At 35.6% G+C, this 26,472-nt stretch overlaps 2 protein-coding genes across 2 annotated transcripts; one reads left to right on the top strand and one right to left on the bottom strand.

Moving 5' to 3' along the window:
• Window positions 1-949: 949 nt before the first annotated feature.
• On the top strand, window positions 950-21,670 carry wdr46 (WD repeat domain 46). The gene is made up of 14 exons (XM_026270692.1): window positions 950-1,067; window positions 1,486-1,629; window positions 6,264-6,344; window positions 10,212-10,324; window positions 11,006-11,093; window positions 12,283-12,344; window positions 13,221-13,325; window positions 14,324-14,474; window positions 15,033-15,268; window positions 16,868-17,021; window positions 18,221-18,371; window positions 18,846-19,036; window positions 20,972-21,085; window positions 21,358-21,670. The coding sequence occupies exons 1-14, from the start codon at window positions 1,002-1,004 to the stop codon at window positions 21,469-21,471; spliced, it is 1,770 nt and encodes a 589-aa protein (XP_026126477.1). The 5' UTR covers window positions 950-1,001; the 3' UTR covers window positions 21,472-21,670.
• On the bottom strand, window positions 21,577-25,868 carry b3galt4 (UDP-Gal:betaGlcNAc beta 1,3-galactosyltransferase, polypeptide 4). Its single transcript, XM_026270693.1, has 2 exons — window positions 25,487-25,868; window positions 21,577-24,438 (listed from the first exon to the last, which is right to left on the bottom strand). The coding sequence occupies exon 2, from the start codon at window positions 24,292-24,294 to the stop codon at window positions 23,179-23,181; it is 1,116 nt and encodes a 371-aa protein (XP_026126478.1). The 5' UTR covers window positions 24,295-24,438; window positions 25,487-25,868; the 3' UTR covers window positions 21,577-23,178.
• Between the last annotated feature and the right edge of the window lie 604 nt (window positions 25,869-26,472).

The raw sequence follows: 26,472 nt of genomic DNA, 5'->3' as shown, positions 1-26,472 counted from the left end.
GTGCCTTTGATCATCTCATCTTCCTCAAATTAAAAAAAATCTTCATGATAGGGTTTCGCTATGTGACACAATGGTTCCAGGGGTGTGACACATACCAGGGCTGTACATAACTTTTTTTTTTTTTTTTTTTTTTTTTTGGCATAGGCTGGTGCTACAGACACTGAATGCTTTTATATTAATATTCTGTACAGGGGCACACAAAATCCAACCTTATGGTTTTCAGACAAACATTTTGTTTATTTGGAAAAAAAAGACAAATATTAATTAATAATCATAATAATAAGAACACCAATATTTTGCTGTACTTGTAGATCTGTACAATTTGGCCAAAAATGTTTTTATGTATCAATATAACTAATAATGATTGTGGTTATTATTTCAAAATAAAAGCATTAAACTAAGTTTTGGTTGGTCCTGCTGTCACAATTTTCAGGAGCGCAGAACGAGGAGACGAGGTGATTTCACACAAAGAAAGTCTTTAATCATCTAACAGGGAAACAAAAATAATCAGAATATGTTTTTTGACCAAATTGTCCGCTTTATACTCCAGTATGAATGAATAATGAATAAATGAAAAATCATATAAAATGAACACAATTAAAAGAAAATGTTCTTGAATATTAATAAATATTTGTATGTGTTTGTCTGCATGTCCTGCGCCCATTAACTGACATCAGAACATCATAAACGTATATATATATATCAGAGGGGTTCTGTAGTTAGGAATAGTCTGCTAGTCTGCACAGCATGAAAGAGAATGAGTAAGAGCTTGCGCCAAACAGAAAACTAAGCGCTATAAATTAAATCAGCCATACAAAAATCTCTTTGGGCCCCAGGACACTTAAACCTCACAAGTAAGTAGCAACCACAGACTGTATAAAAACAGGTAGCAACGGCATCTCCACACTCCAGCTCAGTAGGTGGCGAGATTTTACCTTTAAACCGGTTTTCCATCTGCCAATATTCGTTAGAAGAAGACGACACATGCCTTTCAAACAAAAATGGCTGAAGTCATGTCGGAGGGGTGGACTGGTACACACGTGGAGAAAATGAAGAAGAAAAAAAAGGTCAGAATTAACATGCATTGCTTTGTAATCGGTCTACAGTGTAATCAGCGTTTACTTATAGGCATTAATGTGTTTTATGACAGATGTTTATGATGGATGTTCACAGTAAAGATGTCAAGCAAAAAAACAAAAACAAAAAAAACATCGTTTGTTTATTTCAGTGGTTTTTATAAACAATTATGCTTGGCAGGACTGCACCCATGGCTGTCTGTATTTCTAAGAACTAGATTTTATTATGAACAGTCTTATTTTTTATTTAACCAACTAGGTAAACAGTCTAAATAGTATATAAAGTATACCGGGCAGGGAAATTTGTATTGTTTTCAAAGAAAAACATCTGCTCCTGATTGAATAGGTAAATAAGGATGAATTGATACGTGAAAACATTTATGAATGTGACTGGCTTTTTCTTACACAGCCTCCAAAACGCTATTGGGAGGAAACAGAAAACACAGACCGAAGCCAGAGACCAGAAGAAGAACAAACCAAAGCTGGGCAGAACCAAAATAAATCAACAGTACAAGAAAAGTCATTAAAAAGGAAGAATGAGGAAAGTTTGGAGGTAAGAGTATTTTCGATTGAATTAAATATTTTGACAGAAGTTTACTAGCATCACATATGAGAAATTAAAAAAATCTTTTAAAAACATGCATCAGGTATTTAAAAACATACAATGTGTATTTATTTTGTTTTTATGTATTTTTTTTTTCAAAAGAATGAATGTACCTGAAAATGTCAAATGGTGCAACTGCCAAATAATGAGAAATGTTAGCTAGACTTTGCATGCGCCCAAAAGTTTTCAGATTTGTAAACCATGTGCATGCCATAACCTGTGCAAAAATCTCTTTATAAATCCCAGTCAGGGGAAGATTGTGCGTACGTGCATTCCTACCTCATCTCCTCCCCAAAATTACCATTAATGGAGCTTAGAACACCTTGTTTTACTATTCATAACCTCATCTGCATATCATTTACATGTGTTCCCATGCATGTGACACCATGTTTAACACCGAGACAGTAGGGAAATGGTGTCCCTACGGTGTGGCATATTTATTGCAGTGTATTGTCTGATTCAGCGCGTCACTGACAAAGTATTTTAAAAATGAAACATGCAAATCTTACCGTTTCCTCCTAGTTATGTCCTTTAGATATAGTGGAATTTTTCATAATGTTGTAAAGATGACATTTAACACCTCCGTGCAGCTGTGGTTGTACAGTAATCCAGCAGTGTCCACCATAATATTGCAGTAGGTACGCATCATCGATCATTGTTCTCGCTAAAATATTTCTCATAACATGTGGTCCGTAGTTTAGTTTAAAGGGGGGGTGAAATGCTATTTCATGCATACTGAGTTTTTTACACTGTTAAAGAGTTGGATACCCATGCTAAACATGGACAAAGTTTAAAAAATTAAGTTGTACGTTTGAAGGAGTATTTCTGTTCCAAAAATACTCCTTCCGGTTTGCCACAAGTTTTCAGAAAGTTTTTTTAGAGTATGGCTCTGTGTGACGTTAGATGGAGCGGAAGATTTGGGTCCTGAGGCACTTCTGCCGGAAGAGCGCGCGCTCTCGTATAGCAGAGCACTGAGAGCACAACAGACATTCACTGATCAGAGTGAGAGCGTCGCGAAATGTCACAAAAGGAGTGTGTTTTTGGTTGCCAGGGCAAGACAACCCTGCACAGATTTCCAAAGAAAAAACAGCATTAAGGGACCAGTGGACGGAGTTTATTTTTACAGAGCATCAACGGAGTTGTGCAAGTGTTTGTGTTTGTTCCCTGCATTTCGAAGATGCTTGTTTTACAAACAAAGCCCAGTTTGACGACGGATTTGCGTATCGTTTATTTCTTAAGGATGATGCAATCCCAACGAAAAAGGGTCACGATCGTGTGTTGGAACCGCAGGCGGTGAGTAAAACAGCTTCAAATATCTCTGCCTCCTTGTTAGTGCGTCCCCTCCCATGCCGGAGACCCGGGTTCGAGCCACGCTCGGAGCGAGTCGTTGCTGCTGTTGCTCTCGTTCAGTTTCAGCCTCTGGATCTGATTCTGGATCATAAATAAACGGCTGAATCTGACTGTAAGCTATGGTTTGTTTTGGATGATGGTTTTTCCCTCACGGTAATGTCACAGCTTCCACATGCTCTCAACGCAATAGCCTACTGGTGCTCGTGATTCTTTAGCTCCGCCCACATGTCACGCCTCCAGTCTGTCGTGTTTTTCCGGGAAAAATCGGTACAGACTATCTTTCTCTTATGAATATAATAAAACTAAAGACTTTTTGGAGTTATGAAGGATGCAGTATTACTCTATAGGTACTCAAGATTAACAGGATATTGAGTGAAAACGAGCATTTCACCCCCCCTTTAAAGATTAATTATTGTGCACCTATAGCACTCCTCGATTTAATAAGAATAACATTATGCAATTATGATGTTTGTATAATTTTATTGCAGTGTTAATCTCTTTTAATGCGAGTGGAATATTTAATGTAAATGTGTATATCGACATGAAAACAGAGTTTAAAGTCGTTGTTTACTTAATTAATTTTCTCACTCCATGAAAAAGAGTTCGTACGCATGGTTTATAATGTCTGTACATTATAAATTATAATTACTGTACATATTTACGTAAAAATTTTTATAAATCCCCATATGTGCGTAAAAAAATGAGTACGCATTTCTATGCCTATTTTGTTCATACGCAATGTTTATAAATGAGACCACAGGACATTTTTTTTAAATATAACTCTGATTTGTGTTGGTCAGAAAGAAGAAAGTCATGTACACCTTGAATGGCTTGAAGACATAAATCAGATGGTAAATTTAAATTTTTGGGTGAACTATCCCTTAAAAATTTTAAGTGAATGGAATAGAAATAAACATTAAAGGCAGAGCTTGAAAACAATTTTTTTTTATTTAATCTGTTCACTCCGAGCAGAATCAATATTTTAACATTTCTGTTCCTGCGTTCCTCTGATATTATTACTGTTCCAGAACCGGTTCGGGTGGAAGAAATACCGGTTAATAATGTTATTTTTTTAAAACAATATTCTTTGCTTATAATTTGCCTAATAATAATACAATAATAATAAAGTCTGGTGTTTTATTTACTCAAAAAGAAATGGAGATCTAACGTTTAGCCAAAGCTGATACTGCATCATCATCTAGCAACACTTTAAAGACATCAAACTATTTTTAAGATCTTTACAAATGTTTGCTGCTCTATCATGGTCATAGTCAGTAACATTACAGTGCAAAGAATATAGAATAATAGTACAAATATAATAAGTAATGCTGTACATGCATCCGAGAGTCGGACTACAAATTACATTCTGAGAATTATTTTGTGGTTAATATAGCAAAAGAAACTGTTCAGCTTTCTGTAAATTTGAGAAGCTCCGTTAGGCTATTTTATTTCCTCTCACTCCACAACAAATCATTTCAATTAGCAGTATTTAGAAAAGAACAAGTATAAAAAATATAAGAAGCTATAGCAATATTAACGACAAACCAAAACTAATTAATTTAGGCTAAAACGAAACTCAAACAAACATTGGGTCTCTCATTCGACACAAAATCAAATGTTTCCGTATTCGCGATGTATTTGAATGCCAAATTATTATAAAATAATATATATATATATATATATATATATATATATATATATATATATATATATATATACACGTAGTGCATTTTAACCATGCAGCAAATCTTTTTAAATATTTTACTTAATTTACTGAAAATAAATAAATAACTTTTTAAACCGTTTAACTGATTATTAATCAGTTACAATGAGCTGATAGAGGTTTTCTGCATTTATGCGCACTCAGAAACCGTTGACTGAACGAATCAACAGAACTTGTACAAGCTTTTGTCATCATTGAATCTTTCTCAGACGTTTCCAAATGTCGAAATTGGTTAGCGCATCTATCTGTACATGATGATGTCCAATGCCTGCCTCAAAGCTGGGAATAATCAAAGGAGAGCTGCAGTCCTCAGTTGGGCAGGAAAGGCTAAGCATGCTGACACTTGTGTTGAATGCACATGCACCAACGCAGAGAAAAAAATATGCCCTTTTTGTGCTGCTTCATCAGGCCTAATTTGGTCTTTATCAGGTCTTGAAGGTGGTGCATTGCCATTGCGACTTGCCTATGAGGAGTTCACAGCTGAAAGGACATTTCACTCATTGGCTTCAGCGTCACATTTGCATATGCCGTACTGCTGGAATTTGTGATTTGTTGACAGCAAATTTCAAATATTAAGTGGAATGATAAAATAACGTTATTAACTGGTTAATGGCCATTTAAAATTTTCAGTTCTGTTCAGAACTTTTAACATTTGATTTTATTTCGGTTTCTGGTTCTGTTCCTGTTAAAATTTTGTTCATTTCCGGTTTTTAATTTTCGTTCCTTGAACTGGTTGAGAGCCCTGATTAAAGGTAAACATTTCGAAAAAACTAATGTTGTGCAACAATTATTTTATCCTCGACTTACAGAGCTTTAATAGTTTATTTCAGTAGTTTATTTAAATAATAGTAATGTACAGGTGCTGGTTATATAATTAGAATATCATCAAAAAGTTGATTTCACCAATTCCATTCAAAAAGTGAAACTTGAATATTATATTCATTCATTACACACAGACTGATATATTTCAAATGTTTATTTCTTTTCATTTTGATGATTATAACTGACAACTAAGGAAAATCCCAAATTCAGTATCTCAGAAAATTAGAATATTGTGAAAAGGTTCAATATTGAAGACACCTGGTGCCACATTCTAAGCTAATTCTGAGCTTGTGTTTACCACAGTCTTTATTTTAGGCATTTAATCAAAAATCCATAGAAAAAAAAAAAAAACTGACTCCAGGAAGATTGAACTAAAATGCTTGTTTCTGTGATTGGACTACAAAAAAATGCCATACCTGTAGCACTCAGCAGAATAGAAATGTATTATTCATATATATATATATATATATATATATATATATATATGTATATATGTATATAAAAATGTATGTATATATATATATATATATATATATATATATATATATATATATATAATGTATATATGTATGTGTGTGTGTGTGTATATATGTGTATATAAAATAATAATTATTATTTTTATTTTATTTTTTTATAATGGTTTTGCTTCAGTTGTTTGCCCTCATTTGATTTCTTCTTTATGTTGTAGAAAAAGGACCCTTTTCCTGGTGAGGCTCCTATACCACATAAGCAACTTCAGAAGTTTCAGAGGGGAAAGAAATGCAAAGTGGTAAGTCCAAATTCTACATTAAAAAAAAAGTTAAAAAGTTTTTTTTTTTGCTGGAAATAAAATAAAATTATAATGGTATCTTTAACCATTGGTAACCTTTTTTTTTTTTTTTTTAATATCTTGATAACTAGAAATGATGACAAAAACATGAAGAACAAAACTTTATGTGTACAAACCTGATTCCAAAAAAGTTGGACACTGTACAAATAGTGAATAAAAACCGAATGCAATGTGGAAGTTTCAAATTTCAATATTTTATTCAGAATACAACATAGATGACATATCAAATGTTTCAAATGTATAATTTTAAGGGGAAAATAAGTTGATTTAAATTTCATGGCATCAACACATCTCAAACAAAGTTGGGACAAGGCCATGTTTACCACTGTGTGGCATACCCTCTTCTTTTTATAACAGTCTGCAAACATCTGGTGACTGAGGAGACAAGTTGCTCAAGTTTAGGAATAGGAATGTTGTCCCATTCTTGTCTAATACAGGCTTCTAGTTGCTCAAATTTCTTAGGTATTCTTTGTTGCATCTTCCTCTTTATGATGCACCTAATGATTTCTAATTCATATCTTTTAACACAAACCTTAAATTTGAAAGTAAAATTACATGTAATGTATTTTTACATCCATTTATTAAATTTTTTTGCTATATATGGCAAGGTAATGTTAACCAGTTGGTTCACCCAAAAATGAAAATTCTGTCAGCAATTTCTCGCCCTCATATCATTCCAAACCCGTAAGACCTTTGTTCATCTTCAGAACACAAATTAAGATATTTTTGATTTTGGAGAGTATCACTTATCAAGTCAAGTCAAGTCAAAGTTTATTTATATAGCACAAATTTAACACAAATTTAGCTGATCCAAAGTGCTTTACAGTAAAACATAATTTAAAATAGAAAAGAGTGGAGATATCATATACAAAAGACAAATTATACATAAAACACCAACTATATATACATAAAAAGAGTAAAATAATATAAATACATAAACAGTATCACTCAAAAGCTAAGGTATAAAAATATGTCTTTAAGCTAGTTTTAAAAACATCCAGTGATGGAGAAGCCCTAATACTCAAGGGTAGACCATTCCAGAGCTTTGGGGCAGCTACAGAGAAAGCTCGATCACCTTTTGATTTGCAGCGAGAACGAGGAACCGATAAAAGTAACTGATCTCCAGATCTTAATTGCCTAACAGCTGTGTAAGGTTTTACAAGATCAGAAATGTAATCCGAATCAAATTGAAAAAGAGGGTCAAAGTAGACACCAAGATTTTTGGCATGATTGAGATGAAACAGAGTTTAGAGATAGGCCTGTAGTTGTTATTCACGGTATGGTCTAGATGAGATCCTTTCAATAAAGGCTGTACGATAGCATGTTTAAATCTTTCTGGAAATACAGTGTTTATTAAGGAGCTGTTTATTATAGTTAAGAGGGTGGGGCTGATTGTATCTAAAACCTCTCTAAACAGACGAGCAGGCAGAACATCTGATTGACAGAATGTAAGTTTCATCTGAGAAATTATTTTACGTAATTCAGCTAAGGAAACTGGTTCAAAAGTAGTAAAGCTACTAGATGGAAGGACCAATTGAAAGTTGTCTTTGTCAGGTGGAGGGAGATGCGATCTAATATCCTGTATCTTCTGAATGAAAAATTCTGAAAATTGTGTGCATGTCTCAGGATTGACAACAGGAACTGAAAAAGCAACAGGATGAAGAACTGAATTTATGGTTTTAAAAAGTACTTTTGGCCTATTTGCATTTTTTGCAATTATGTGTGAGAAGTAATTCGATTTTGCCTCATGAACAGATTTTTGATAGGCAACTAAGCGGTCTTTTAAAATTTGGTAAGAGACTTGGAGGCCATCCCTTTTCCACCTGCGCTCAGCCCTTCTGCACTCTTGTCTGAGAGTACGAGTAGCTGCATTTAACCAGGGCTGAGGACTAGTTATAGCCTTACGGTTTTTACGTTTAAGTGGAGCAACTGTATTGAGAGCAGTACAACAGGCGGAGTTGAAAATTTCAACCAGTTGTTCAGTATCCGTACAGACTGATAAAGAATTGACAGTAAAGTTTGAAATGAGCTTGGAATAAGACTCAGAAAATTCAAATGCAGTCGTAGCATGAAACGCACGTGAATAATGTACAGGCAGAGAATTTGAAGGCTTTACAATTGAAATAACAGGCTCAAACACTACAGGGAAATGGTCAGAAATGCCAGCATCAGCTACTTCACAGATGTGCACAGAAAAAACACGAGTCAAAACAAGATCAAGTGTATGGCCTAAGGCGTGTGTAGGGCTAGAGACTGACTGTATAAAACTGAGTGAGTCCATAAGGCTCATAAAATTTTTGACCAAAGGTTTTGATGGACAACAGACATGAATGTTAAAATCACCCAACACCATTAGCCTGTCATAGCGAGACACTTGATTGGACAGAAACTCAGAAAACTTGTGAATAAAAGTTGAATTGACTTTAGGAGGTCTATACACCAATACACGGAGTATGGGGCCATTTAGATCACTTTTTAAGAGCTGTGCCTCAAAGCTAGAAAAGGCATCTACAAGCAGAAGTCTGCATTTAAATGAGTTCCTAAAAATCGTTGCTAAGCCGCCACCATGTCCACTTGGCCTAGGTGTACTGTAGAAAGAGCAGTCTGGATAGTTCTCCATTCTTTAACCATGTTTCAGTCACGAATAAAAAATCCAAGGAATGAGAGGTAAAAAAGCCATTTAGGATAAAAGATTTATTAGACAATGATCTAGCATTTACTAGAGTCATTTTAACTGTCGTTGAGGATGAGGTAATGCCTGGCATAACACCTGGTGAGACATATTTCAGATGACGGAGATTCACTACATGAGCGTTTCTATCCTCATGACGTGTATTATTAGTACGCAGTCGGCGAGAAGACCAGACGACCGGTATAGTACATCCATCAGATTAAGTTGTAGAAGCGTTGTTTATACACTGATTGCGACGAGAACCCCGGTGTATATGGCGAGGCCAGCGAGCAATTCCAAGAGCAACACAGTGATTGTAGAGACTGACTGGCAGATGTAACCGCACTTTGGGTTTTAGATTATGAAGATCCTTATGTAAACCGCATATTCAGTTTTGTGTCAGCTAATGGATAATTAACTTATCCATGTACATACGTTGTTTACGTATGTGATTCTCTCCAAATGGCATTATAGGGTGACTCAGAGATGATGAACTGTGAAAGTCGTTATTTCTGTTTTCTTGGTGCATGAAAAGTATTCAAGTAGCTTTGTAAAATGACATTTTGAACCACTGATGTCACATGGACTATTTTGACAATGTCCTTGTTACGTTTCTGAGCCTTGATTGTGTTAGTATCCATGCTGGAGAGTCAGAAAGTTCTCGGAATTAATCAAAAATATCTTAATTTGTGTTCCAAAGATGAACAAAGATCTTACAGGTTTGGAATGAAATGAGGGTGAGAAATTAATGACAGAAGTTTTGGGTGAACTATCCCTTTAACAACCACTTTCTGAAAAAAAAAAATCACAGTCTAGTATTTAAGATAAATTGTGTACTAAGAGTGTCTTTTTGTGGTTTAAAGTCTGCTACATATATGGAAATGTTTGTTTAGTCACTTAACTTTTTTTCATACACCAAATTACATCCAACTAATGCCACTTGCTTGCGTCTTAGATGTGAGCACACAATTAAATTATAAAAACAATTTGTTTCCCTTGTGCAATATCGTGGGGGGTAAAACCTGACATGGACACAATTTTAGCAGATTTTGTTAGATTCACCCAAATATCATCATCTGAATCAGAACAAGGACTGCTTTTCATGAATACTCTTTAACTCTGTTTTTATGTATCAGCCTGCAGGAGCCCGTGAAAAGCTAAAAGAAGCCATTGCGTTCTCTGAGTCCATGTCTGAACACGCTCAGAAACAGGCTGCAAGATATGACCTTTTACTTCCAGAGGATGCTGGGTAATGCAGTTCACATTGTCATTCTTTTTTTCTGCCAGTTTGACTGTTAACCCTTAGAAGTATTAAAAGAATAGTTCAACAAAAATTTTTAAATTATTGCATCACCTTCATATCATTATGACTTTCTTGCGTGTAACACAAAATGAGAATGCAGATGTCTAATGCTATATTTCTAAACAATAAAAGTAAATGTAGACTATAACTGTTAGAAGAAGCACAAGAAAAGTAATCCTTGTGGCTTTTGTGCTATATTTCAAGTTGTGGTCGACCGATATGGATTTTTACACCATTTAATATAAAGATAGCAAAAACGCATATTTTGTTAACTCCCCTGTCAGGGTTTAGTTCAAAAAGAGGAACGCTCAAACTCATCAATTTTTATGCAGTTAACAAATGCACGCGTCTTTGTATACCTTTACTTTGTTTAAAAGATCCGTTTAGCATCAAACATCTCAATATCCACTAATGGTTTGTTAATCAACCAAGACTTTGGGGTTTTTATGTGATGTAAAGTTAACCCCGCTTTCTGGACTCTCTCCTCAGAAGCATTGCACATTCAGGTATTGTATAGAAAAGGTCAGCTTGGACATTTTGTGAAATTACTGCTTGTGTGTTAAAGGATTCTTACTGTATTCATCTTGATTGGTAAATACACACACTTAACTGTCTGTCTGTCTTCAGCTTCCTGGAAGGAGATGAGGATGAAGACACAAACACAATATCTCAAGATGACATAGCAGATGCAGTTGACATCACTTCTGGATCAAAGGTGATAAGTCAATTATTTGTTTTGAACAATCCTGTGTGCCTTACTGGATTTTGTAGAGCTTGAAAATCAATGTTGAAATTAACCAATTACTTATTCAAAAGAACTGGTAATCAGTTCTGGCACATTTCAATTATTAGAAGTTGTCACATTACCAGTAAATTATATTGCTATGTTTGTTTTTAGGGCTGTTACTCAGATGTCAAATTGGGCAGTAGATGACATTAAAGCTCTTCTTATCCAGGTGGATGAAGAAAATGGTGCAGCATAATTTCCGATGATTAATATCACAGTGTTTAGATGCTAATGTATAATGGTCTGGAACGGTTGAAAGCTGGTACACTGGCAAAAACACTTTTGCTTGTGTTTACATTATACGTATATCGTGTATTTACCAGAAATGTCAGCCTGGTCATTTTATGATAATTTAATGGATTTATTGTGTGAAAGGGGCTTATACGTTTCACAGGTGGAGGATTTCATTGTTGCTTTGGGATTAATATTAGCATTAATATTTTAATAACTGCAAAAGACAATATCATGTTTGACCAGTCGGGTCAGACACGTTTTTTGTGTGTGCCTCTTGGAGATTGGAGATGATTATTGTGTGATTTCAGGGCATCCAAGTTGGAGGTGACTTTTTTTCTTTAGTATAACAGTAAATGTTTTAGCTGAAACCATGGGCCTTGGTGATGTGTCTTGCCATGTAGATATCGTGTTAAATATTAAGAATTCAATCATCTAGGTCATTAAAAAAAACACAGGTAAATGTTTGCATGAACAGTCTTAGGTTTATCAGTGGAAAATGTGTTGCATTATTTGTTGTCCCGGTAACTACTCTTCTGTTTTTGGACTATATTTAATGTGGATCACTGAGCCGTACACAGCAGTGTTTTTCCTTATTGTAAAAGCTATGCAGGAGTCTAGAGTATGTGTAACAAAGTAAAGTATTACTTGTTTTAATGTTTTTATTTTTTTAGAATATTCAGAATATTTCTGCTTATTACTACACCTTTGTCAAAAGTGATACGTTTAAGATGAGCAAACGTATGTAAATGTAGTTTAAAAAAATATTTGACTCGTCTACAGACCTTACGAACTACGTGTTGTTGTTTTATGTCCCGAAGGAGTCTGTGTGTGATTAATTGTGTTTTGCATGTTCCACTCAGTTTTTCTCTCTCTCTCCCTACAGTACTTCAACTTGCATCTTTCCCAGTTTGGCCCATATAGGCTTGACTACAGCAGAACTGGACGGTATGTGCCAAATAATTAAATATTTAATACAACAGACATTTTTATTTATGGCATATTACAAGTATAGCAGCATTACATTAAAATGCAATGCATCAAAGGCAATGCATTTGAACTTGCTGCTTGATACTTCAGTTCAGAATGGATGGATTAATAGATGTATTATCAGGTTCAAGGATCGGTAACAATAAGAACCTTGAGAAGTCTTGTTAGACATGCTGATTTTTCAGTGTTCTTGTTGGTGAAAACCTCTATGTATTTTATAAAATTTAAGTCACAGGTGGGTTCTATAACTCATTGTTTTATGTTAAATATTCCTCAACAAAGCATAGGAAATTGTTCAAATAGAATGTTTATCCTTTTTCTTTGAGACATGTCTACATATTTTTTTTTTTATATGTATAGTCCACATTTCCATATCTTAACCTAATTTGCCCCTTTCATCATTGATTTGCTACACAAGATACATTTATGTATATTGTTTGTCTCACTCCCTTTATAATAATATCCTGACATTGTACACCTTCTGTATTATACATTTTGGAGCCTAGTAATTACACAAAGGCATTTTGAAACCATTATAAACAGTAAAAAAAGATTAGAATCTAACTGATTACATATTTTTATTGGCAGACATTTTTTTTATCATGTATATCACAGTTTTCTTGTGCTTTACCTTTTAAGAACCTTGTTCAAAAATGTAAAATCAAAAGCATCTCCTGACATTTATATGAGGATACCTTGGGCATCATAATCCAGACATTGAACACTCATTATATGCATCGTTATATGCTAATTTGAAATCTTTGCAAGAATTGCATTTTCACTGTATTTATAAAAAAAAATTCAAATCCATAACGATGTATTTGTCTGCAACAGGAATCTACTAGTGGGTGGTAAGAAAGGTCATGTGGCCTGCATCAACTGGCAAACCAAAGACCTTATGTGTGAGATGAATGTCATGGAAACAGTGAACGATGTCAAGTGAGTGCACATGCATTAAGACCTAACTTTTGATTTTTTTTGGCACACATTTTTCACATATTGTAGCAGCCATTATCACTGAAACAAAGTCCTAGCTTTCAATTCTGTCAGTTTTATTATGAAATTATGCTTAATTCTGCACTGTTTAATATAGCTTGACAGACATATTAGCATAAAATTAACATGAATGAACATTAGAACTTATGTTAAGATACAGCACAACGTAACTCAGCATTGCATTTACCTAAGAAAATCCATTCGGTAATAAACATGTTATTTACTTAAGCTTGGGATACACTTAACAGCTAACTGAAACCGATTAGACTGGTCTCAGTGCACTTAAATACTGTTTCTAGTGATTGGAGCCGATTGTAGTCTTTGACAGTCAGAGAGGAGCACAAACCTAATGATTAATAGTGGTCACAAATCTAATGGAGTCAGTGCACTTCACAACAACTGGTGTGAGTCACAACTGGACACAATAAGTTTCTTTGCAATTTGTGGAGAAAAATCACATTGTATTGTTTACCTGCAATCCCACTACATCAAAGAAAACACTGGAGACAACACAGGTTTTATTTAATTACTGAAACATTTTGATATCATAGTGGTTTACTGACAGATTCCCCTTCACAGCATTTTACTAAGAAAAATATACATGATCTGTGCCTGACAAATATCCAAATTAAGTAATTTCAAATCGAATCAAGATCAGTTGGATCAAATCTCAAGCTCATAAACAGAAAGAATATCAGATTGTGTGTATATCATGATGTATTGGTATCAATCAATTTTGCAACTTAAACCTTCAGTGCATAGCTCCATAACAAAAATGTCTAGAGTCAGTCTAGATTCTTTTTTTTTTTTTTTTGCCAAAAAGAGTTTCAAATACTTTATTTAAGGTTTTTATGACAGCACCTTCCTATTCACCCCTGTACTTTAGTAATGAGTAGTTGTCTTATTTAAAGCTCACTCAGCACACTTCGTTCTACCTCCAGGTGGCTCCATACAGAGGCCATGTTTGCTGTGGCACAGAAGAGATGGCTCTATATCTATGACTCCAAAGGTGTGGAGCTCCACTGTGTGAAGAAATTCAATGACGTCTTAAGAATGCAGTTTCTGCCGTACCATTTCCTACTCGCCACAGCGGTGCGTCAACAAGTGCTTTTGGCAAAACTTTCAACTTTAAGCTGTTATTGTAGAAAAAAAGAACAGAAACTGGAAATTTGGTTTCAAGTCATGTTCATCATAACACCTCGCCCTATAATAAGTGACTTCAAAACAGAAGAAATTTACTCAAAACCAATGATCTGACTGACTTCAATGTTGGCATGGAGTGTCTTTGCCTGAATTTATCATATTATAATAATTATGAAATGTTTCTTGAGAAATATGGCTTTTGTTGGCATTACATCAAAAAAGTAAGCAAAAAAACTCTCCAAAGAGTGAACTGTCCTTTGGCATTTTTAATTAGATTGACAAATTGGGGAAAAAAGAATAAAACAACCAAGAAAAGCAATAAGCATAGGTATTTTTTTTATGTGCCTTTTGAAAAATATTTATTAATTCCCTTATGTTTTAGAGCATAAACTGATTAGATTATTTAATATGTGATTGTGTTTGTGCATGAAATAGTTATTTCTTTTACAATTGGATCTCAGCCTTAAAACAGGTTTACCATATGACAATTATAATTTCACCTTTCAGAGTGCTACTGGGTTTCTGCAATATCTGGATGTATCAGTTGGTAAAGAGGTCGCAGCAATCTGCACAAAAACGGGTCGGCTAGATGTGATGGCACAGAATCCCCATAATGCAGTGATTCACCTGGGCCACTCAAATGGCACCATTACTCTGTGGTCGCCCAACCAGAAAGAGCCACTCGTAAAGATGTTGTGTCATCGGGGTGGTGTTCGTTCCTTAACAGTGGATAAAACTGGCACGTGAGTATCTCAAAGTCCTGTGGGGGTGATTCACTTCAGTACCTGATTTAAGGAATTAGACCAGCAGTCTCGGAGGGATGTTACAGTTGAGTTGACAGATTACTCGAGTTTGCCAATTTTTCAGAACAAACAAAAAATTCCAACGTAGACATTACTTTAAAACCAAGACATTAAGTTTTATTATATGTACTTATAGATGAAGATTGTTGTTGGCAGTTATGTGATTTGGGCTTTGGCTTTTCAGTGTGTATAAAAAAAAACTGTTTTAAGGCGACTTGTAACAAAACTAGGGCTGTATGATATTGGAAAAGATTGACGTTTTATATTTTGATTTTCTGATATTATTGCAATATGACTGAATACAATCATTTTACAAGCATACATACAAAAGGTTTTTAGTTTTCACTGGCCCAGCCACAATGGAAAATAATTTTTTTATCAATATATGCAATTTATTAGACATGAGTAAACAATGATTTAATTTAACCCTCAGAATGAGCCTTCAATGAAGCTATGAGACTGATTAAATGGACCATTTAGCTACAGTTCGGAGGTATTATGCATGTTTCTTGTGTTGGGGATTCACTTCTGTGGTTTGTTGATTCACGGATGGTCTGTTCACGTCTGGATTGACGTCTTGGTGGGAAGCTAGTCACAATGGACAATGATTAAATGCAGAATGTTGTAGGCTAGATGTAGTTCGAGGTGGGCAAAGACACAGCTTTGCAGCAAATCTTAACATAGAAAACAAGACTTTTTGGAAAAAATCAAGAAAAGAAAGTGAGATGAGTCGTTAGCTTGCTAGTTCGTGTTGCTGGATTAGACCTCTCTACTCATGATTTGTTTGCTATGAGTTTTTGAGCTCTGCTGCTGCTGGGGTCCGAAACTAATTACTCATTGTTTTAGTTTGGGGTGTTATTTATCTTCCCCTCGCATAAATCAGTCGTCTTAGTCACATGGTTCCTAGTTTTCCTACTCTTGCAGAATAAAACTTAGACATGACTTCTATAATGAGAGTATGATGCAGTTTATCAACAATTTATTGATATCTACAATTGAGAAATAATGTCCAATACACACCCATACCAAACATCACATACTTCCTATAAAATTACCTTTTTTTTATTGCCATACAGTACATTCATCTATATGTACCAAAAAGTATAAAAACATAAACATTACATAAAAATAAAATAAAAATACAGGTTAGGATATAGCTTATAACTTGTAACAAAATCTAATTTATTCACTGGTTTATTTTTTTTATTAGGCTATAAAAAACACCTGTGCAAGCACCAGACAAGCAATCCGTGTTAAACTGTATGCTTATGAGTTTGAAATGCTTCATACAAAGCATTTGTTATTTTTAGGACAACTTGGGTTGTGCACTGTTCTAGCAGCAGCTCATTCTGTGTCATCTGCTGTATTTTGTCCACATGCATTCTTCACTGCAGTAAAGTGGCATCACCATCAGATGTGATGTGGCAAATTTATCAGTTATTTTCTATTTTATTTTATTTTTGATTGTTGAATTTGTTGCAGCCCAAGATCAGTCTAACATTCCCTTTGTTTAAACCAGTAACATGTTGTTAATTGCAGGTACATGGTGACGTCGGGTCTGGACAGGAAGCTAAAGGTGTATGATATCAGAGCTTTTAAGCCTCTTCACTCCTGTTTCCTTCCTGCTGGAGCCTCTTGCTTATCTCTAAGCCAGAGAGGACTACTCAGTGCTGCTACTGGAGATATTGTACAGGTAGTGTACATATATACACACACAAGTAAAACTTTCTGAATAAACATGTTGTTGTTGCTTTCAAAGAGCATAGTCCTAACCCAACCCTTTAAAGGGGGCAAAATTTGAAATTTACACAATAAGAGGTCATGCTACAGTAACAACATACTGCAAGTTTCAGAACTCAAACCAAACTCTGCAGTGTAAAATAAGAATTATAATTATACTTTTATTGACTTCAAAACTGTTGATGTCAATGTTGCATTGTTTCAGTTTCTTTCTTCTGGATCTGACTCTGCCTCAAACATATACGGCTCTATCATAGTGATTGCCATCTGGAGTATCAAAACAGTGCAGGGACATTAGCCAATCACAGTAGTGTTTTTCACAGGTTTTTACAAATAGTGGAGTTTTTTGATACCAAAAAGAAAACTTTATAAATCTGAAACTGCATTTCATGACCACTTTATTAACCCATCCCTGAAATCAGACCAGTACCATTTCATTGTAAACATACCAAAACTGAAGCAGCGGGAAATTAATGCTTCACAACTGGCACAACTTCACAAGTTAACCTTACAAGGATATTTTCCCCAAAAAATAAATAACGATTGTCATTATGTACTCTCTTTTCTTTCTTTTTTTTTTTTTTTGCTTCAAACAGAGTTCATTATTCTACTGAGCACAAAAGAAGATATTTTGAAGTTGGTAACCAAACTGTTCTCAGTAGCATTTTTTCCTTATGCTTTGGATGTATTTAGCTACGGTCAACTGTTTGGTTACCACCAAGCTTCAGAGTATCCTCAATTTTTGTTCAGAAGAAAAAAAACATGTACAGGTTTGGGACAACTTGAGGATGGATAAATGATGACAGATGTTTTTACTTTTGGGTGTACTATCCCTTTAAGATGGAAGTTTCCATTTATCTCTAATTTACTTATGTATATGTGTGTGTGTATGTATATATATATATATATATATATATATATATATATATATATATATATATATATAGATCATTTGTCATTTGAAAGGGACAAAGAGACTGCATAAAGTACATCACATGAATGCTTGCTCTCATGAACATGCACACACAAGTTGCTGTTAATAATACTTAGAAGTTTTGTACACAGCAGTGGAATATTGTAATATAACTATTTTTAATTAGTTAATATTATAAATATTATTACAATAATAGAGCTGTATGTTTGTGTCCATAGGTTTATCAGAACGTTTTGGGAAGCAGTCCTGTATCCAAACCCTACATGGCTCACCGCCTTCGAGGGCAAATTTGGGGTCTTGCGTACTGCCCTTTTGAAGATGTTCTGGGAATCGGACATGGAGAGGGCTTTACCAGCATGATTGTACCAGGTAAGACAGGAACACGTTCACACAAAGGACATGTTCACTCCTCCGTACCAGGAGTCTACATATAGTCCGTTGTGTTTCATTGATGATGGACACATAAGTTCAGTTTCAAAACCCAGTGACGTACCTGTATATACTGTAAGACCTGTTCACACAGCAACAAATATGATCCCATTTGTTTTCAGTAAACACAGACGACATTGATTATTGGTAATGGTAGAATCTGTGGGATATTAGAGCATGCTGCCCTTCATTATGTCACTTCTGTAAACATGAAATTGTCCCGGCTAATAGGTTATATCACACGTGAGGATCCTGCAGGTCATTCATGGCCTTTTCTCACAGCATCTGGAATCATTCAATTCATAATTTTGATGGTTGATTGTAATCCAGAAAGGACTATGTGTTTATGAAACGGAAATTAAATTCTCCTATTCCTGAGAAAACAGTTATCCCTGTTTTTTTGTTGCTCTTCAGGTGCAGGGGAACCCAATTTTGATGCTCTTGATTCAAACCCATACCGCAGCCATAAACAGAGACAGGAGTGGGAGGTCAAGGCCCTACTAGAGAAGATACAGCCTGAGCTGATAGGTTTGGACCCAGGACAGCTGAGTAAAGTAGACCAGGCCAGCTTTGAGCAGAAGCACAAGGAACAAGTTGAAGCATTGGTAAGTTTATTGTTGTGAATGGAAAAAAAAAATGTGTGTGTTTCTCTTCATGTGTGCCACAATTATTACCATCCTTAAAAATTATTGGGTAAAAATCCAGTTGAGGTATAATCCCATTCATATTGTAGGTTTAAAAGTTAGACTTTGAGTAGCAAGCCATAACTTCCTGTTTTACTAGGGTATAAATAACGGCTGGGTGTAAAATCGATTAACTCGAATGTGTAGTTTACACTGATTTGTTTGAATGAAAATCGGTTTTCTTTTTAACATCTTTTTAACATCCTCCAACGCTCCACTCGGCCAAAGAGTATAGAAGCCAAGAGGCGAAACTCAATAGAACGCTCCATAGCAAGAGTTGCCCCCATGACGTGACGGCGCGGCCGCCATTATGGACTGAAAACTGAAGCAAAATGCCGAGAAATAATGGGAGTCAATGGCAATGAAAAACTTAACATAACATAAAAACTTAACATAACTCAATTATTCTGGCCGTCATATCTAAATATGAAAACAATTTAAAATACATTGAGGATGACCGACATTAAATGAAAAAATATTACTATAGGACTACTATAGAAATACTATAGTGGCTCTAGGATATTATAGAGGTATTACAGAACATAACATACTTCTGTGATGTTCTGTAATACCTCTATAATATTTTTAAGATGCTATAGTATTTCTAAATTAGTCTTACCGTACTTCTGTAGTATGTCCCAAATTACTATAGGCCTAGTATTCCTATAAGATTACTATAATATTTTGGCCCAAAATACTATAAGATTTCTATAGTACTTTTTCGTAAGGGTATGTCCCCCACCGAATCGGCTTCATTAGCCTACCACTTACGGTTTGCAAAGATACAATTATAAAATTACTGCAAACTCCTTTAATCTATCAATATTTATGTTCTATTATGCATTTTCCTTGTTATATGAATAACAGAAATTCATGAAATAATATATATAGGCAGACACACAGTAATAAGGTTTATTCAAATGTTGATTTGGACATTAGTGAACATCGCCATATATATGATTAAAAATAAATAAATTAGAAATGAGCATTTCTAAAGACAGTACATCTTTTACACAGAATTTCACAAAAATATTTACAAATTATTTTTCAACATCTTCAGTGAAAGTGCACACAGTGAACGTTTCAATGGCAAGAACAAAAACAATCTGTGAATGTCCTATTATGGAAAGGTGCAAAAAAAAGATGCATGTGCACACATGAACTATAAACGGTACTAAAATGGAAGTGGTGCCATAAGATCTCAGTAATTAATCAGAAGCCACCATCTATTGTGTGTGCATTTGTGTATGAGAAGTATTTTTTTTTTTGAGAGAGAGAAGAGGCATTGACATAGAATGGAAGCATTAGTCAGTTTCAGCAGCTTTCAGTCCATAATGGCGGCCGTGCCTCCGCAACGCCATCTACAGACTGTTAACCATAACACAACAGAGTTTCGCCTCTTGGGCTTCTATACTCTTTGACTCGGCTCCCATAGTTCTGATTGGGCTCAACCCTCCCCCTGCGCGTTTGCCATAGAGACATGCTGTTGAGTGAGAGATGTTTCGCACTACGAAAAGAACATGCAGCACAAGCACATCCGACAAAAAGAAACCTACAGCAGTCAATCAATCAATCAATCACCTTTATTTATATAGTGCTTTAAAATACATTGCGCCAAAGCACTGAACAACATTCATTTGGAAAACAGTGTCTCAATAATGCAAAATGATAGTTAAAGGCAGTTCATCATTGAATTCATTGATGTCATCTCTGTTCAGTTGAAATAGTGTCTGTTTTAATTTGCAATCAAGTCAACGATATCGCTGTAGATGAAGTGAGCAGTGTTACTTGTTGCGTGGCTCGCCATATTCAGTTTGGTGTCATTGGTCCTTACTCTGTGTCTCGTCTTTGTTTCAGGGCTTTGATCCATTGGCAAAAGACAAATTTAAACCAAGGAACAAGAAGAAAGGAAGAAGCTCTGCTGGTGCCATAGAGAAAAGAAAGAGGAAAGTCGCCCATGAGGATCAGAGGGTATTTCTTTTCTCTCTCTCTCTCGTCTTCTGTCTCTGTTTGGAATCGTCTCACATTGTTCGTACTACAGACATGATGAAGGCTCACACAGAAGATGTAAAAATTTTAAACAATCGGACTACACTGTTTAGTGGACAACAAGTTAAAATTTTATAGTCATAGACTTAAAGGGTTTTTGAGAGCATAGTCTTTAACTTAACCACAAGTCTCTGTCAGTATAGTGTTTCTTATTTGCTCTCTGTTCACAATACCTCTATACTGTGATTCTGCAGGACGAAATTCGGCAAACTGTACAAGAACGAACAGAAAGAGAGAAAGAGCTGAAGGAGAAGTCCAAAGAAAAGAAGTTGGAAAATAAGTCAACACTTGACCGTTTTAGAAAGTAAAGATCCCTGACTGCTGTGGACCCATCCGAGAAGACTAATTCTAAGTAGAAGAGCCCATCATACATGCTAATCTGTTGCAAATTTAAGATTGCTGTTGTACAAGCCTTTTTTTTTTTTTTCAAAACCTCTGGATGTCGTTTCCTTGTTCCTTAAAAGCTTTTAGCTTGTTTAATAAAATACCTATAAAATCTTTAAAAAATGTTCATTTATTTGTCTTTAAAGGCCCAATAAAATGGGGGAAAATGACAACAGTTGAGACTTTAATATTCTGTATTATTGCTATTAACCAGAACTAAGACATGGCTCATCACTCCAGTTTTAGATACTCATCACTGTCTTCATGTAAATCTTTCTTATTAAAAAGCCTGTAATTGGCTAGGACCAAGCTACTTTCTTATATGTTGTATAGCATTTTTCATTGCTAGAATTACATGTTCTGCAGAGGTGAGCAGTGATTTAACTGTTGCCAGGAATGGCCATCAGGTGATGAAGCCTTGCCAAGAAACCTACAGATGCTTACACAGAAATGCATGTCACACAGGTCAACAATAAAAATCAGCAGAAATGTTTTAACTTTATTAGCTTGCTATAACATATTGCCAAATAACATGCACCTTACTTTGTCTATGCCAAAAAAAATTAAGAATATTTTTTTTTTCCGTATTTATTTATTTGTATTAAGTGGAGTTAGTATTGTATCATATAAAGGGGCACTGCAAAAGGAGAAAAGGTGTGCATGGGCCTTAGAGGTTTATAAGGGCTCACAAGAACAATACAACCCAAGCCTGATTCCGGTGTTTCTTTCACATGAAATAACCCACAGACTAACAGTCCAATGCAACAATCATGACCAAGTATAGCAACAGAGCGAGGTGCAAAAGCTCCTGCGGGATCTACTTACTCAAAACCTTCTATCATTGGCACAGATTTGCAAAGAATTACTGTTTTTTTGGCATATTATTTTACATAACATACTCTTAACATTTCATTATGTCTGCTTATTTTCACCCTAAAAGGACAAGGGAATTTATAATCCTTTTTCTTAGGCCAAGCAGTGTTCCCATTATATTTTGTTTTAATATATTTATGCATTTAGCAGACGCTTTTATCCAAAGCGACTTATGGTACATTCAGGCTAACAGTTTTTACCTAACATGTAGTTTTACCTAACTAATTTTACCTAAAATATAGTATTGTAAATTAAAGTGCCGGTGTACACTTACTGATATATGCAAATCATTATCATATTTGAAATCTCTACAATGGTAAAAAAAAAATGCTTGCGAGACTGCTGGTAGATCATAACGGACTCCACTTGCATTCACATGATCTCCTGGTGTCTCCTCTTGGGTTGTATAATTTATGGAGTGTATATTTATTAGTCATTAAGAGTCAGTGTCTGGGTGATTAAGTACTGGCAACATCTAAGAAGCATCGGTTTGCAAGAAAAAGTGAAGGTATGCTAAAGATTATAATATAGAAGTGCCAGTACTGTGTACCGGTCCGTACCAGACCATTTTGAGCATACAAATGTAATCATGAAAGGCACATGCTGGGTAACGCAGTGAACATCTATTCAAGTACTTCATAATAACAAAATTATGTTGCAGTGCATATTATCACCAAAGAATACCCTTTGTGCTTTTTTATTTTTTTTCCACAATAACTTACTTTCCTATAATTTCAGCAGATTAAATGATCTTCATTTTAGGAGTCTGTCCCCAACAGTGTCCCAAGAAGTGCTCTTATTTTACAGACACCAAAAGATGTCCGCATACCCAACCATGAACATGGGGCAGTGGAGTGCACTTCCTTCCAGTAGTGCACCATGTCCCCTGGCTTGGTATGGTGGACAGACACCATCATTTGGTAGCAACAACGACTGTACGGTACAGCTGGACCTCCAGAGAAGAGTGGAGAATGGGTAGGTGTTATGCCTGCCCTCTTAGCGCAAATACCTATAAACACATCCTCTGGGGGCAATGGTCTGGGTAAAAGTATGGCGTCAGCCGCTAGTGACAGCTTGAGCAAAGCTGCCTGAGAAAGAACATATGCTGTTCCGCTGCAGTAATCGGGAAAGAACGTATCATTGTATGCATTTTCTGACATGAAGTGTTTGCTGGCAGGATTGTGGTTCGGCTCTACCTTCATCTGGACCCGACCCAGATAAAGTTCTGTGAGGTCATTTTCTTCTGTTTTAAAGCTGAGGTTGAGATATTGCAGCAGTGCGCTAGGGTTAAACAATACATCATCATCTACCTTAGCCAGGTAGTGAGCCTGTGGACAGAAACGGCGTGCCCAGCCCAGCATAGACAGAGTTTTCAGGGTCAAGTTGCCATAGGAGTCCATGAAGCGACCCTGTATGAGGTCCCCACGCTCTTTTGACTCTTCTATTAATTCTTTGCCAATAACTGGGTCAAATGGCTGACCTACAATGAAGAGGGTCATGACTCGGTGACCCCTGACTTGTATTTCCCCACCCCAGGTGTCACGAATGGCTTGGCGGGCCTTTCTGTTTTGAGGTGCGGTTGCCACCAAAATGATGAGGTAAGGTTTGGCACGCTGGCAGACGTGGATGCTAGGCATAAACAAATACTCTTCGGAACGGATCGGGGGTATACTGTGTGGAATGACTACTCCATGAGGACCAATCGCTTTGCTCATGCCCAGCGAGGTTACCCACAATTCAATTACATCAATAAAGAGTAAAGCTAGCAGAGAGATACAGAAGACTGTTATGAAGAAGTAATGGATAAACTTTAAATGGCCTCCTCGCTTCCCAAACTGACCCTTACAGATCCTAAAGCTATATCCCTTCGCCATTCTTACAGATCACAGGGAAAACATTTTTACTCTTCCTTTATGGGTATTATTACACTGATTGTGTAAAACTAGATCCAGTGAAGGGACAAAAAGGTAGCAGTAATATGTCCAATTCTGCTTTTCTCAGCACTGTTGCACCACCAACTGCAAAACAGAATATAGTATATTAGTATATTAGAGTATAGATTATTATATATAGATTATTATATATATATATATATATATATATATATATATATATATGGTACATTTGAAAGTATTCAGTGACAGAGATAACTTTTAGATAATATTAAAATTTCACAATTCTCAAGTTTACTGAAGATAATAATAACAAATTGCAAGCAATAGGAAAATACAAGCAATGGGGAAAATAAATACAGTAAAGCTTTATTAAAATGTTATGTTTTTCTGAATATAGTATTAGGCTAATATAAGTTTTCGTATACCATTATAATACAATGACAACCATAAAAACAGGTGGTAATTAGAAAGCCATATGAATGATTAAGCAAGACTCATCACAAGCTGTGGTAAATATTAACACAAAATGTGCAAACAGTGTCATGCATACAAACTCTTTAAAAATGGCCAGGAGTTTATTATTTCACATTATACTGCAGGGCCGCTGAATGTTTGAATCTGATTGGCTGACGAACGTTCTGAGGCGTGCAATTATTTTCTGGGAAACTTACGGCGAACGTAGTTCCAGGCAGATCTCTTGACCGCATTGCAGTTCCATATCACTTCGCATAGTTTACAGTAATAACGGTCACGTAGTATGTACGTAGTATCGTGGCCGCATCACCACCTCTGGTGTGCATTATTTTTCTAATAATTTAACGGTCCGGAGTCAATTATTCCGCTTATACTACGGTTACCACACCTCAAGATGTAGATCCGATGATTTATTTAAAGGGATTCGTCCGGTTTTTGTACTTAAATTGCTATTGTGAGTAGGACTATTTCTTCCTCATCTCATCCAATGCCTCTTTTGCTAGTACCAAAACGTTGTTTGAATAACGACATTGGGTTGAATACCATGTTTGATTTAATGATAAATAAATCTGATACAAAACGTCGTTAAAATTCACTCAACCTTTATGTGTTGCTGGCTGTCTCGTGATCCAGAATATAACGTTAATTCGATGCGTGTGCAATTCTTTGTAGTTTAACTTTAGAATAGATGTGTTACCTTTTCGGTGGTGCACGTCATCTGTAATAAAATCCACGTTGCCGTTTTCACATTTTGCCGTGATGATAAATGCATCGTTTATTCGAGGCCTTTTCGGATGTCCGCTCTTCCATAACGGCTTTGAACTAAAATACAGTGTAAATCACGGAAATATAAAGCAGATCAGCGAGCATTTCTCTAACGTGACTATCGGTTAATAGGAATTATTGCAATCCTGACACATTATGCCACTTCCAAGCGGACCGAGGAATCAGCTATTTGCAGCAAGAGGACTGAATGTGTCTGCGACAGTAATGATCAGAAATACAATGTACGCCCTGAAGGTGGCAGCTCTCTCGTGAATCAGCCGAAAATAGACATTGATACAGTTTGAAGACAGAATTCTCTTTTTTGGGTAAACTATCCATTTATTATTATCATTTTTATACTAAAAAGCAAATACCCCGTTTAAACATTTTAAATTTATATTTAAACTACAAAGGCAAAATATAAATGAAAATCATAATGACCGTTGGGAAAGGTAATTTCAGTCAAATTGCAATCCATTTCAGTCATGTTTTGAGTGAAGATTACATAAATATAACAGCAATGGCAAACTTAAAGATAAAGAGTAGTAAGGTAATCTGAAGTCTACCTAGCATTTTTTAACACATTCCAGGACTTTATTGTTATTGTACATTACAACAAGGAATTGTAACTAGTGCAAGCTTGTAATATAGCCTATTACTTGCCACTGCATTTGCATTAGTCTACAGCTATTGCTCACCGAGTAACACAACACTCACAGCCACCCAAAATATGCATGGCAACCACAATACTTTAACATAACAGGAGAAACACGAGCACACGAGCAGTGTGTGCTGTGCCTGGGTCGGGCTCACTCAGAGACGGCATTTGGAGGATCGGGATGTCGTGCCTTGTGAGGAGGCCATAACGGTGGCCTTGTATCTCCTGAATATATATATATATTGATTTATAATGGAGAA

Source organism: Carassius auratus, chromosome 8 (genome assembly GCF_003368295.1).
Source record: "Carassius auratus strain Wakin chromosome 8, ASM336829v1, whole genome shotgun sequence".
Lineage (NCBI taxonomy): Eukaryota > Metazoa > Chordata > Actinopteri > Cypriniformes > Cyprinidae > Carassius > Carassius auratus.
This window is presented reverse-complemented; position numbering and strand designations above follow the sequence as displayed.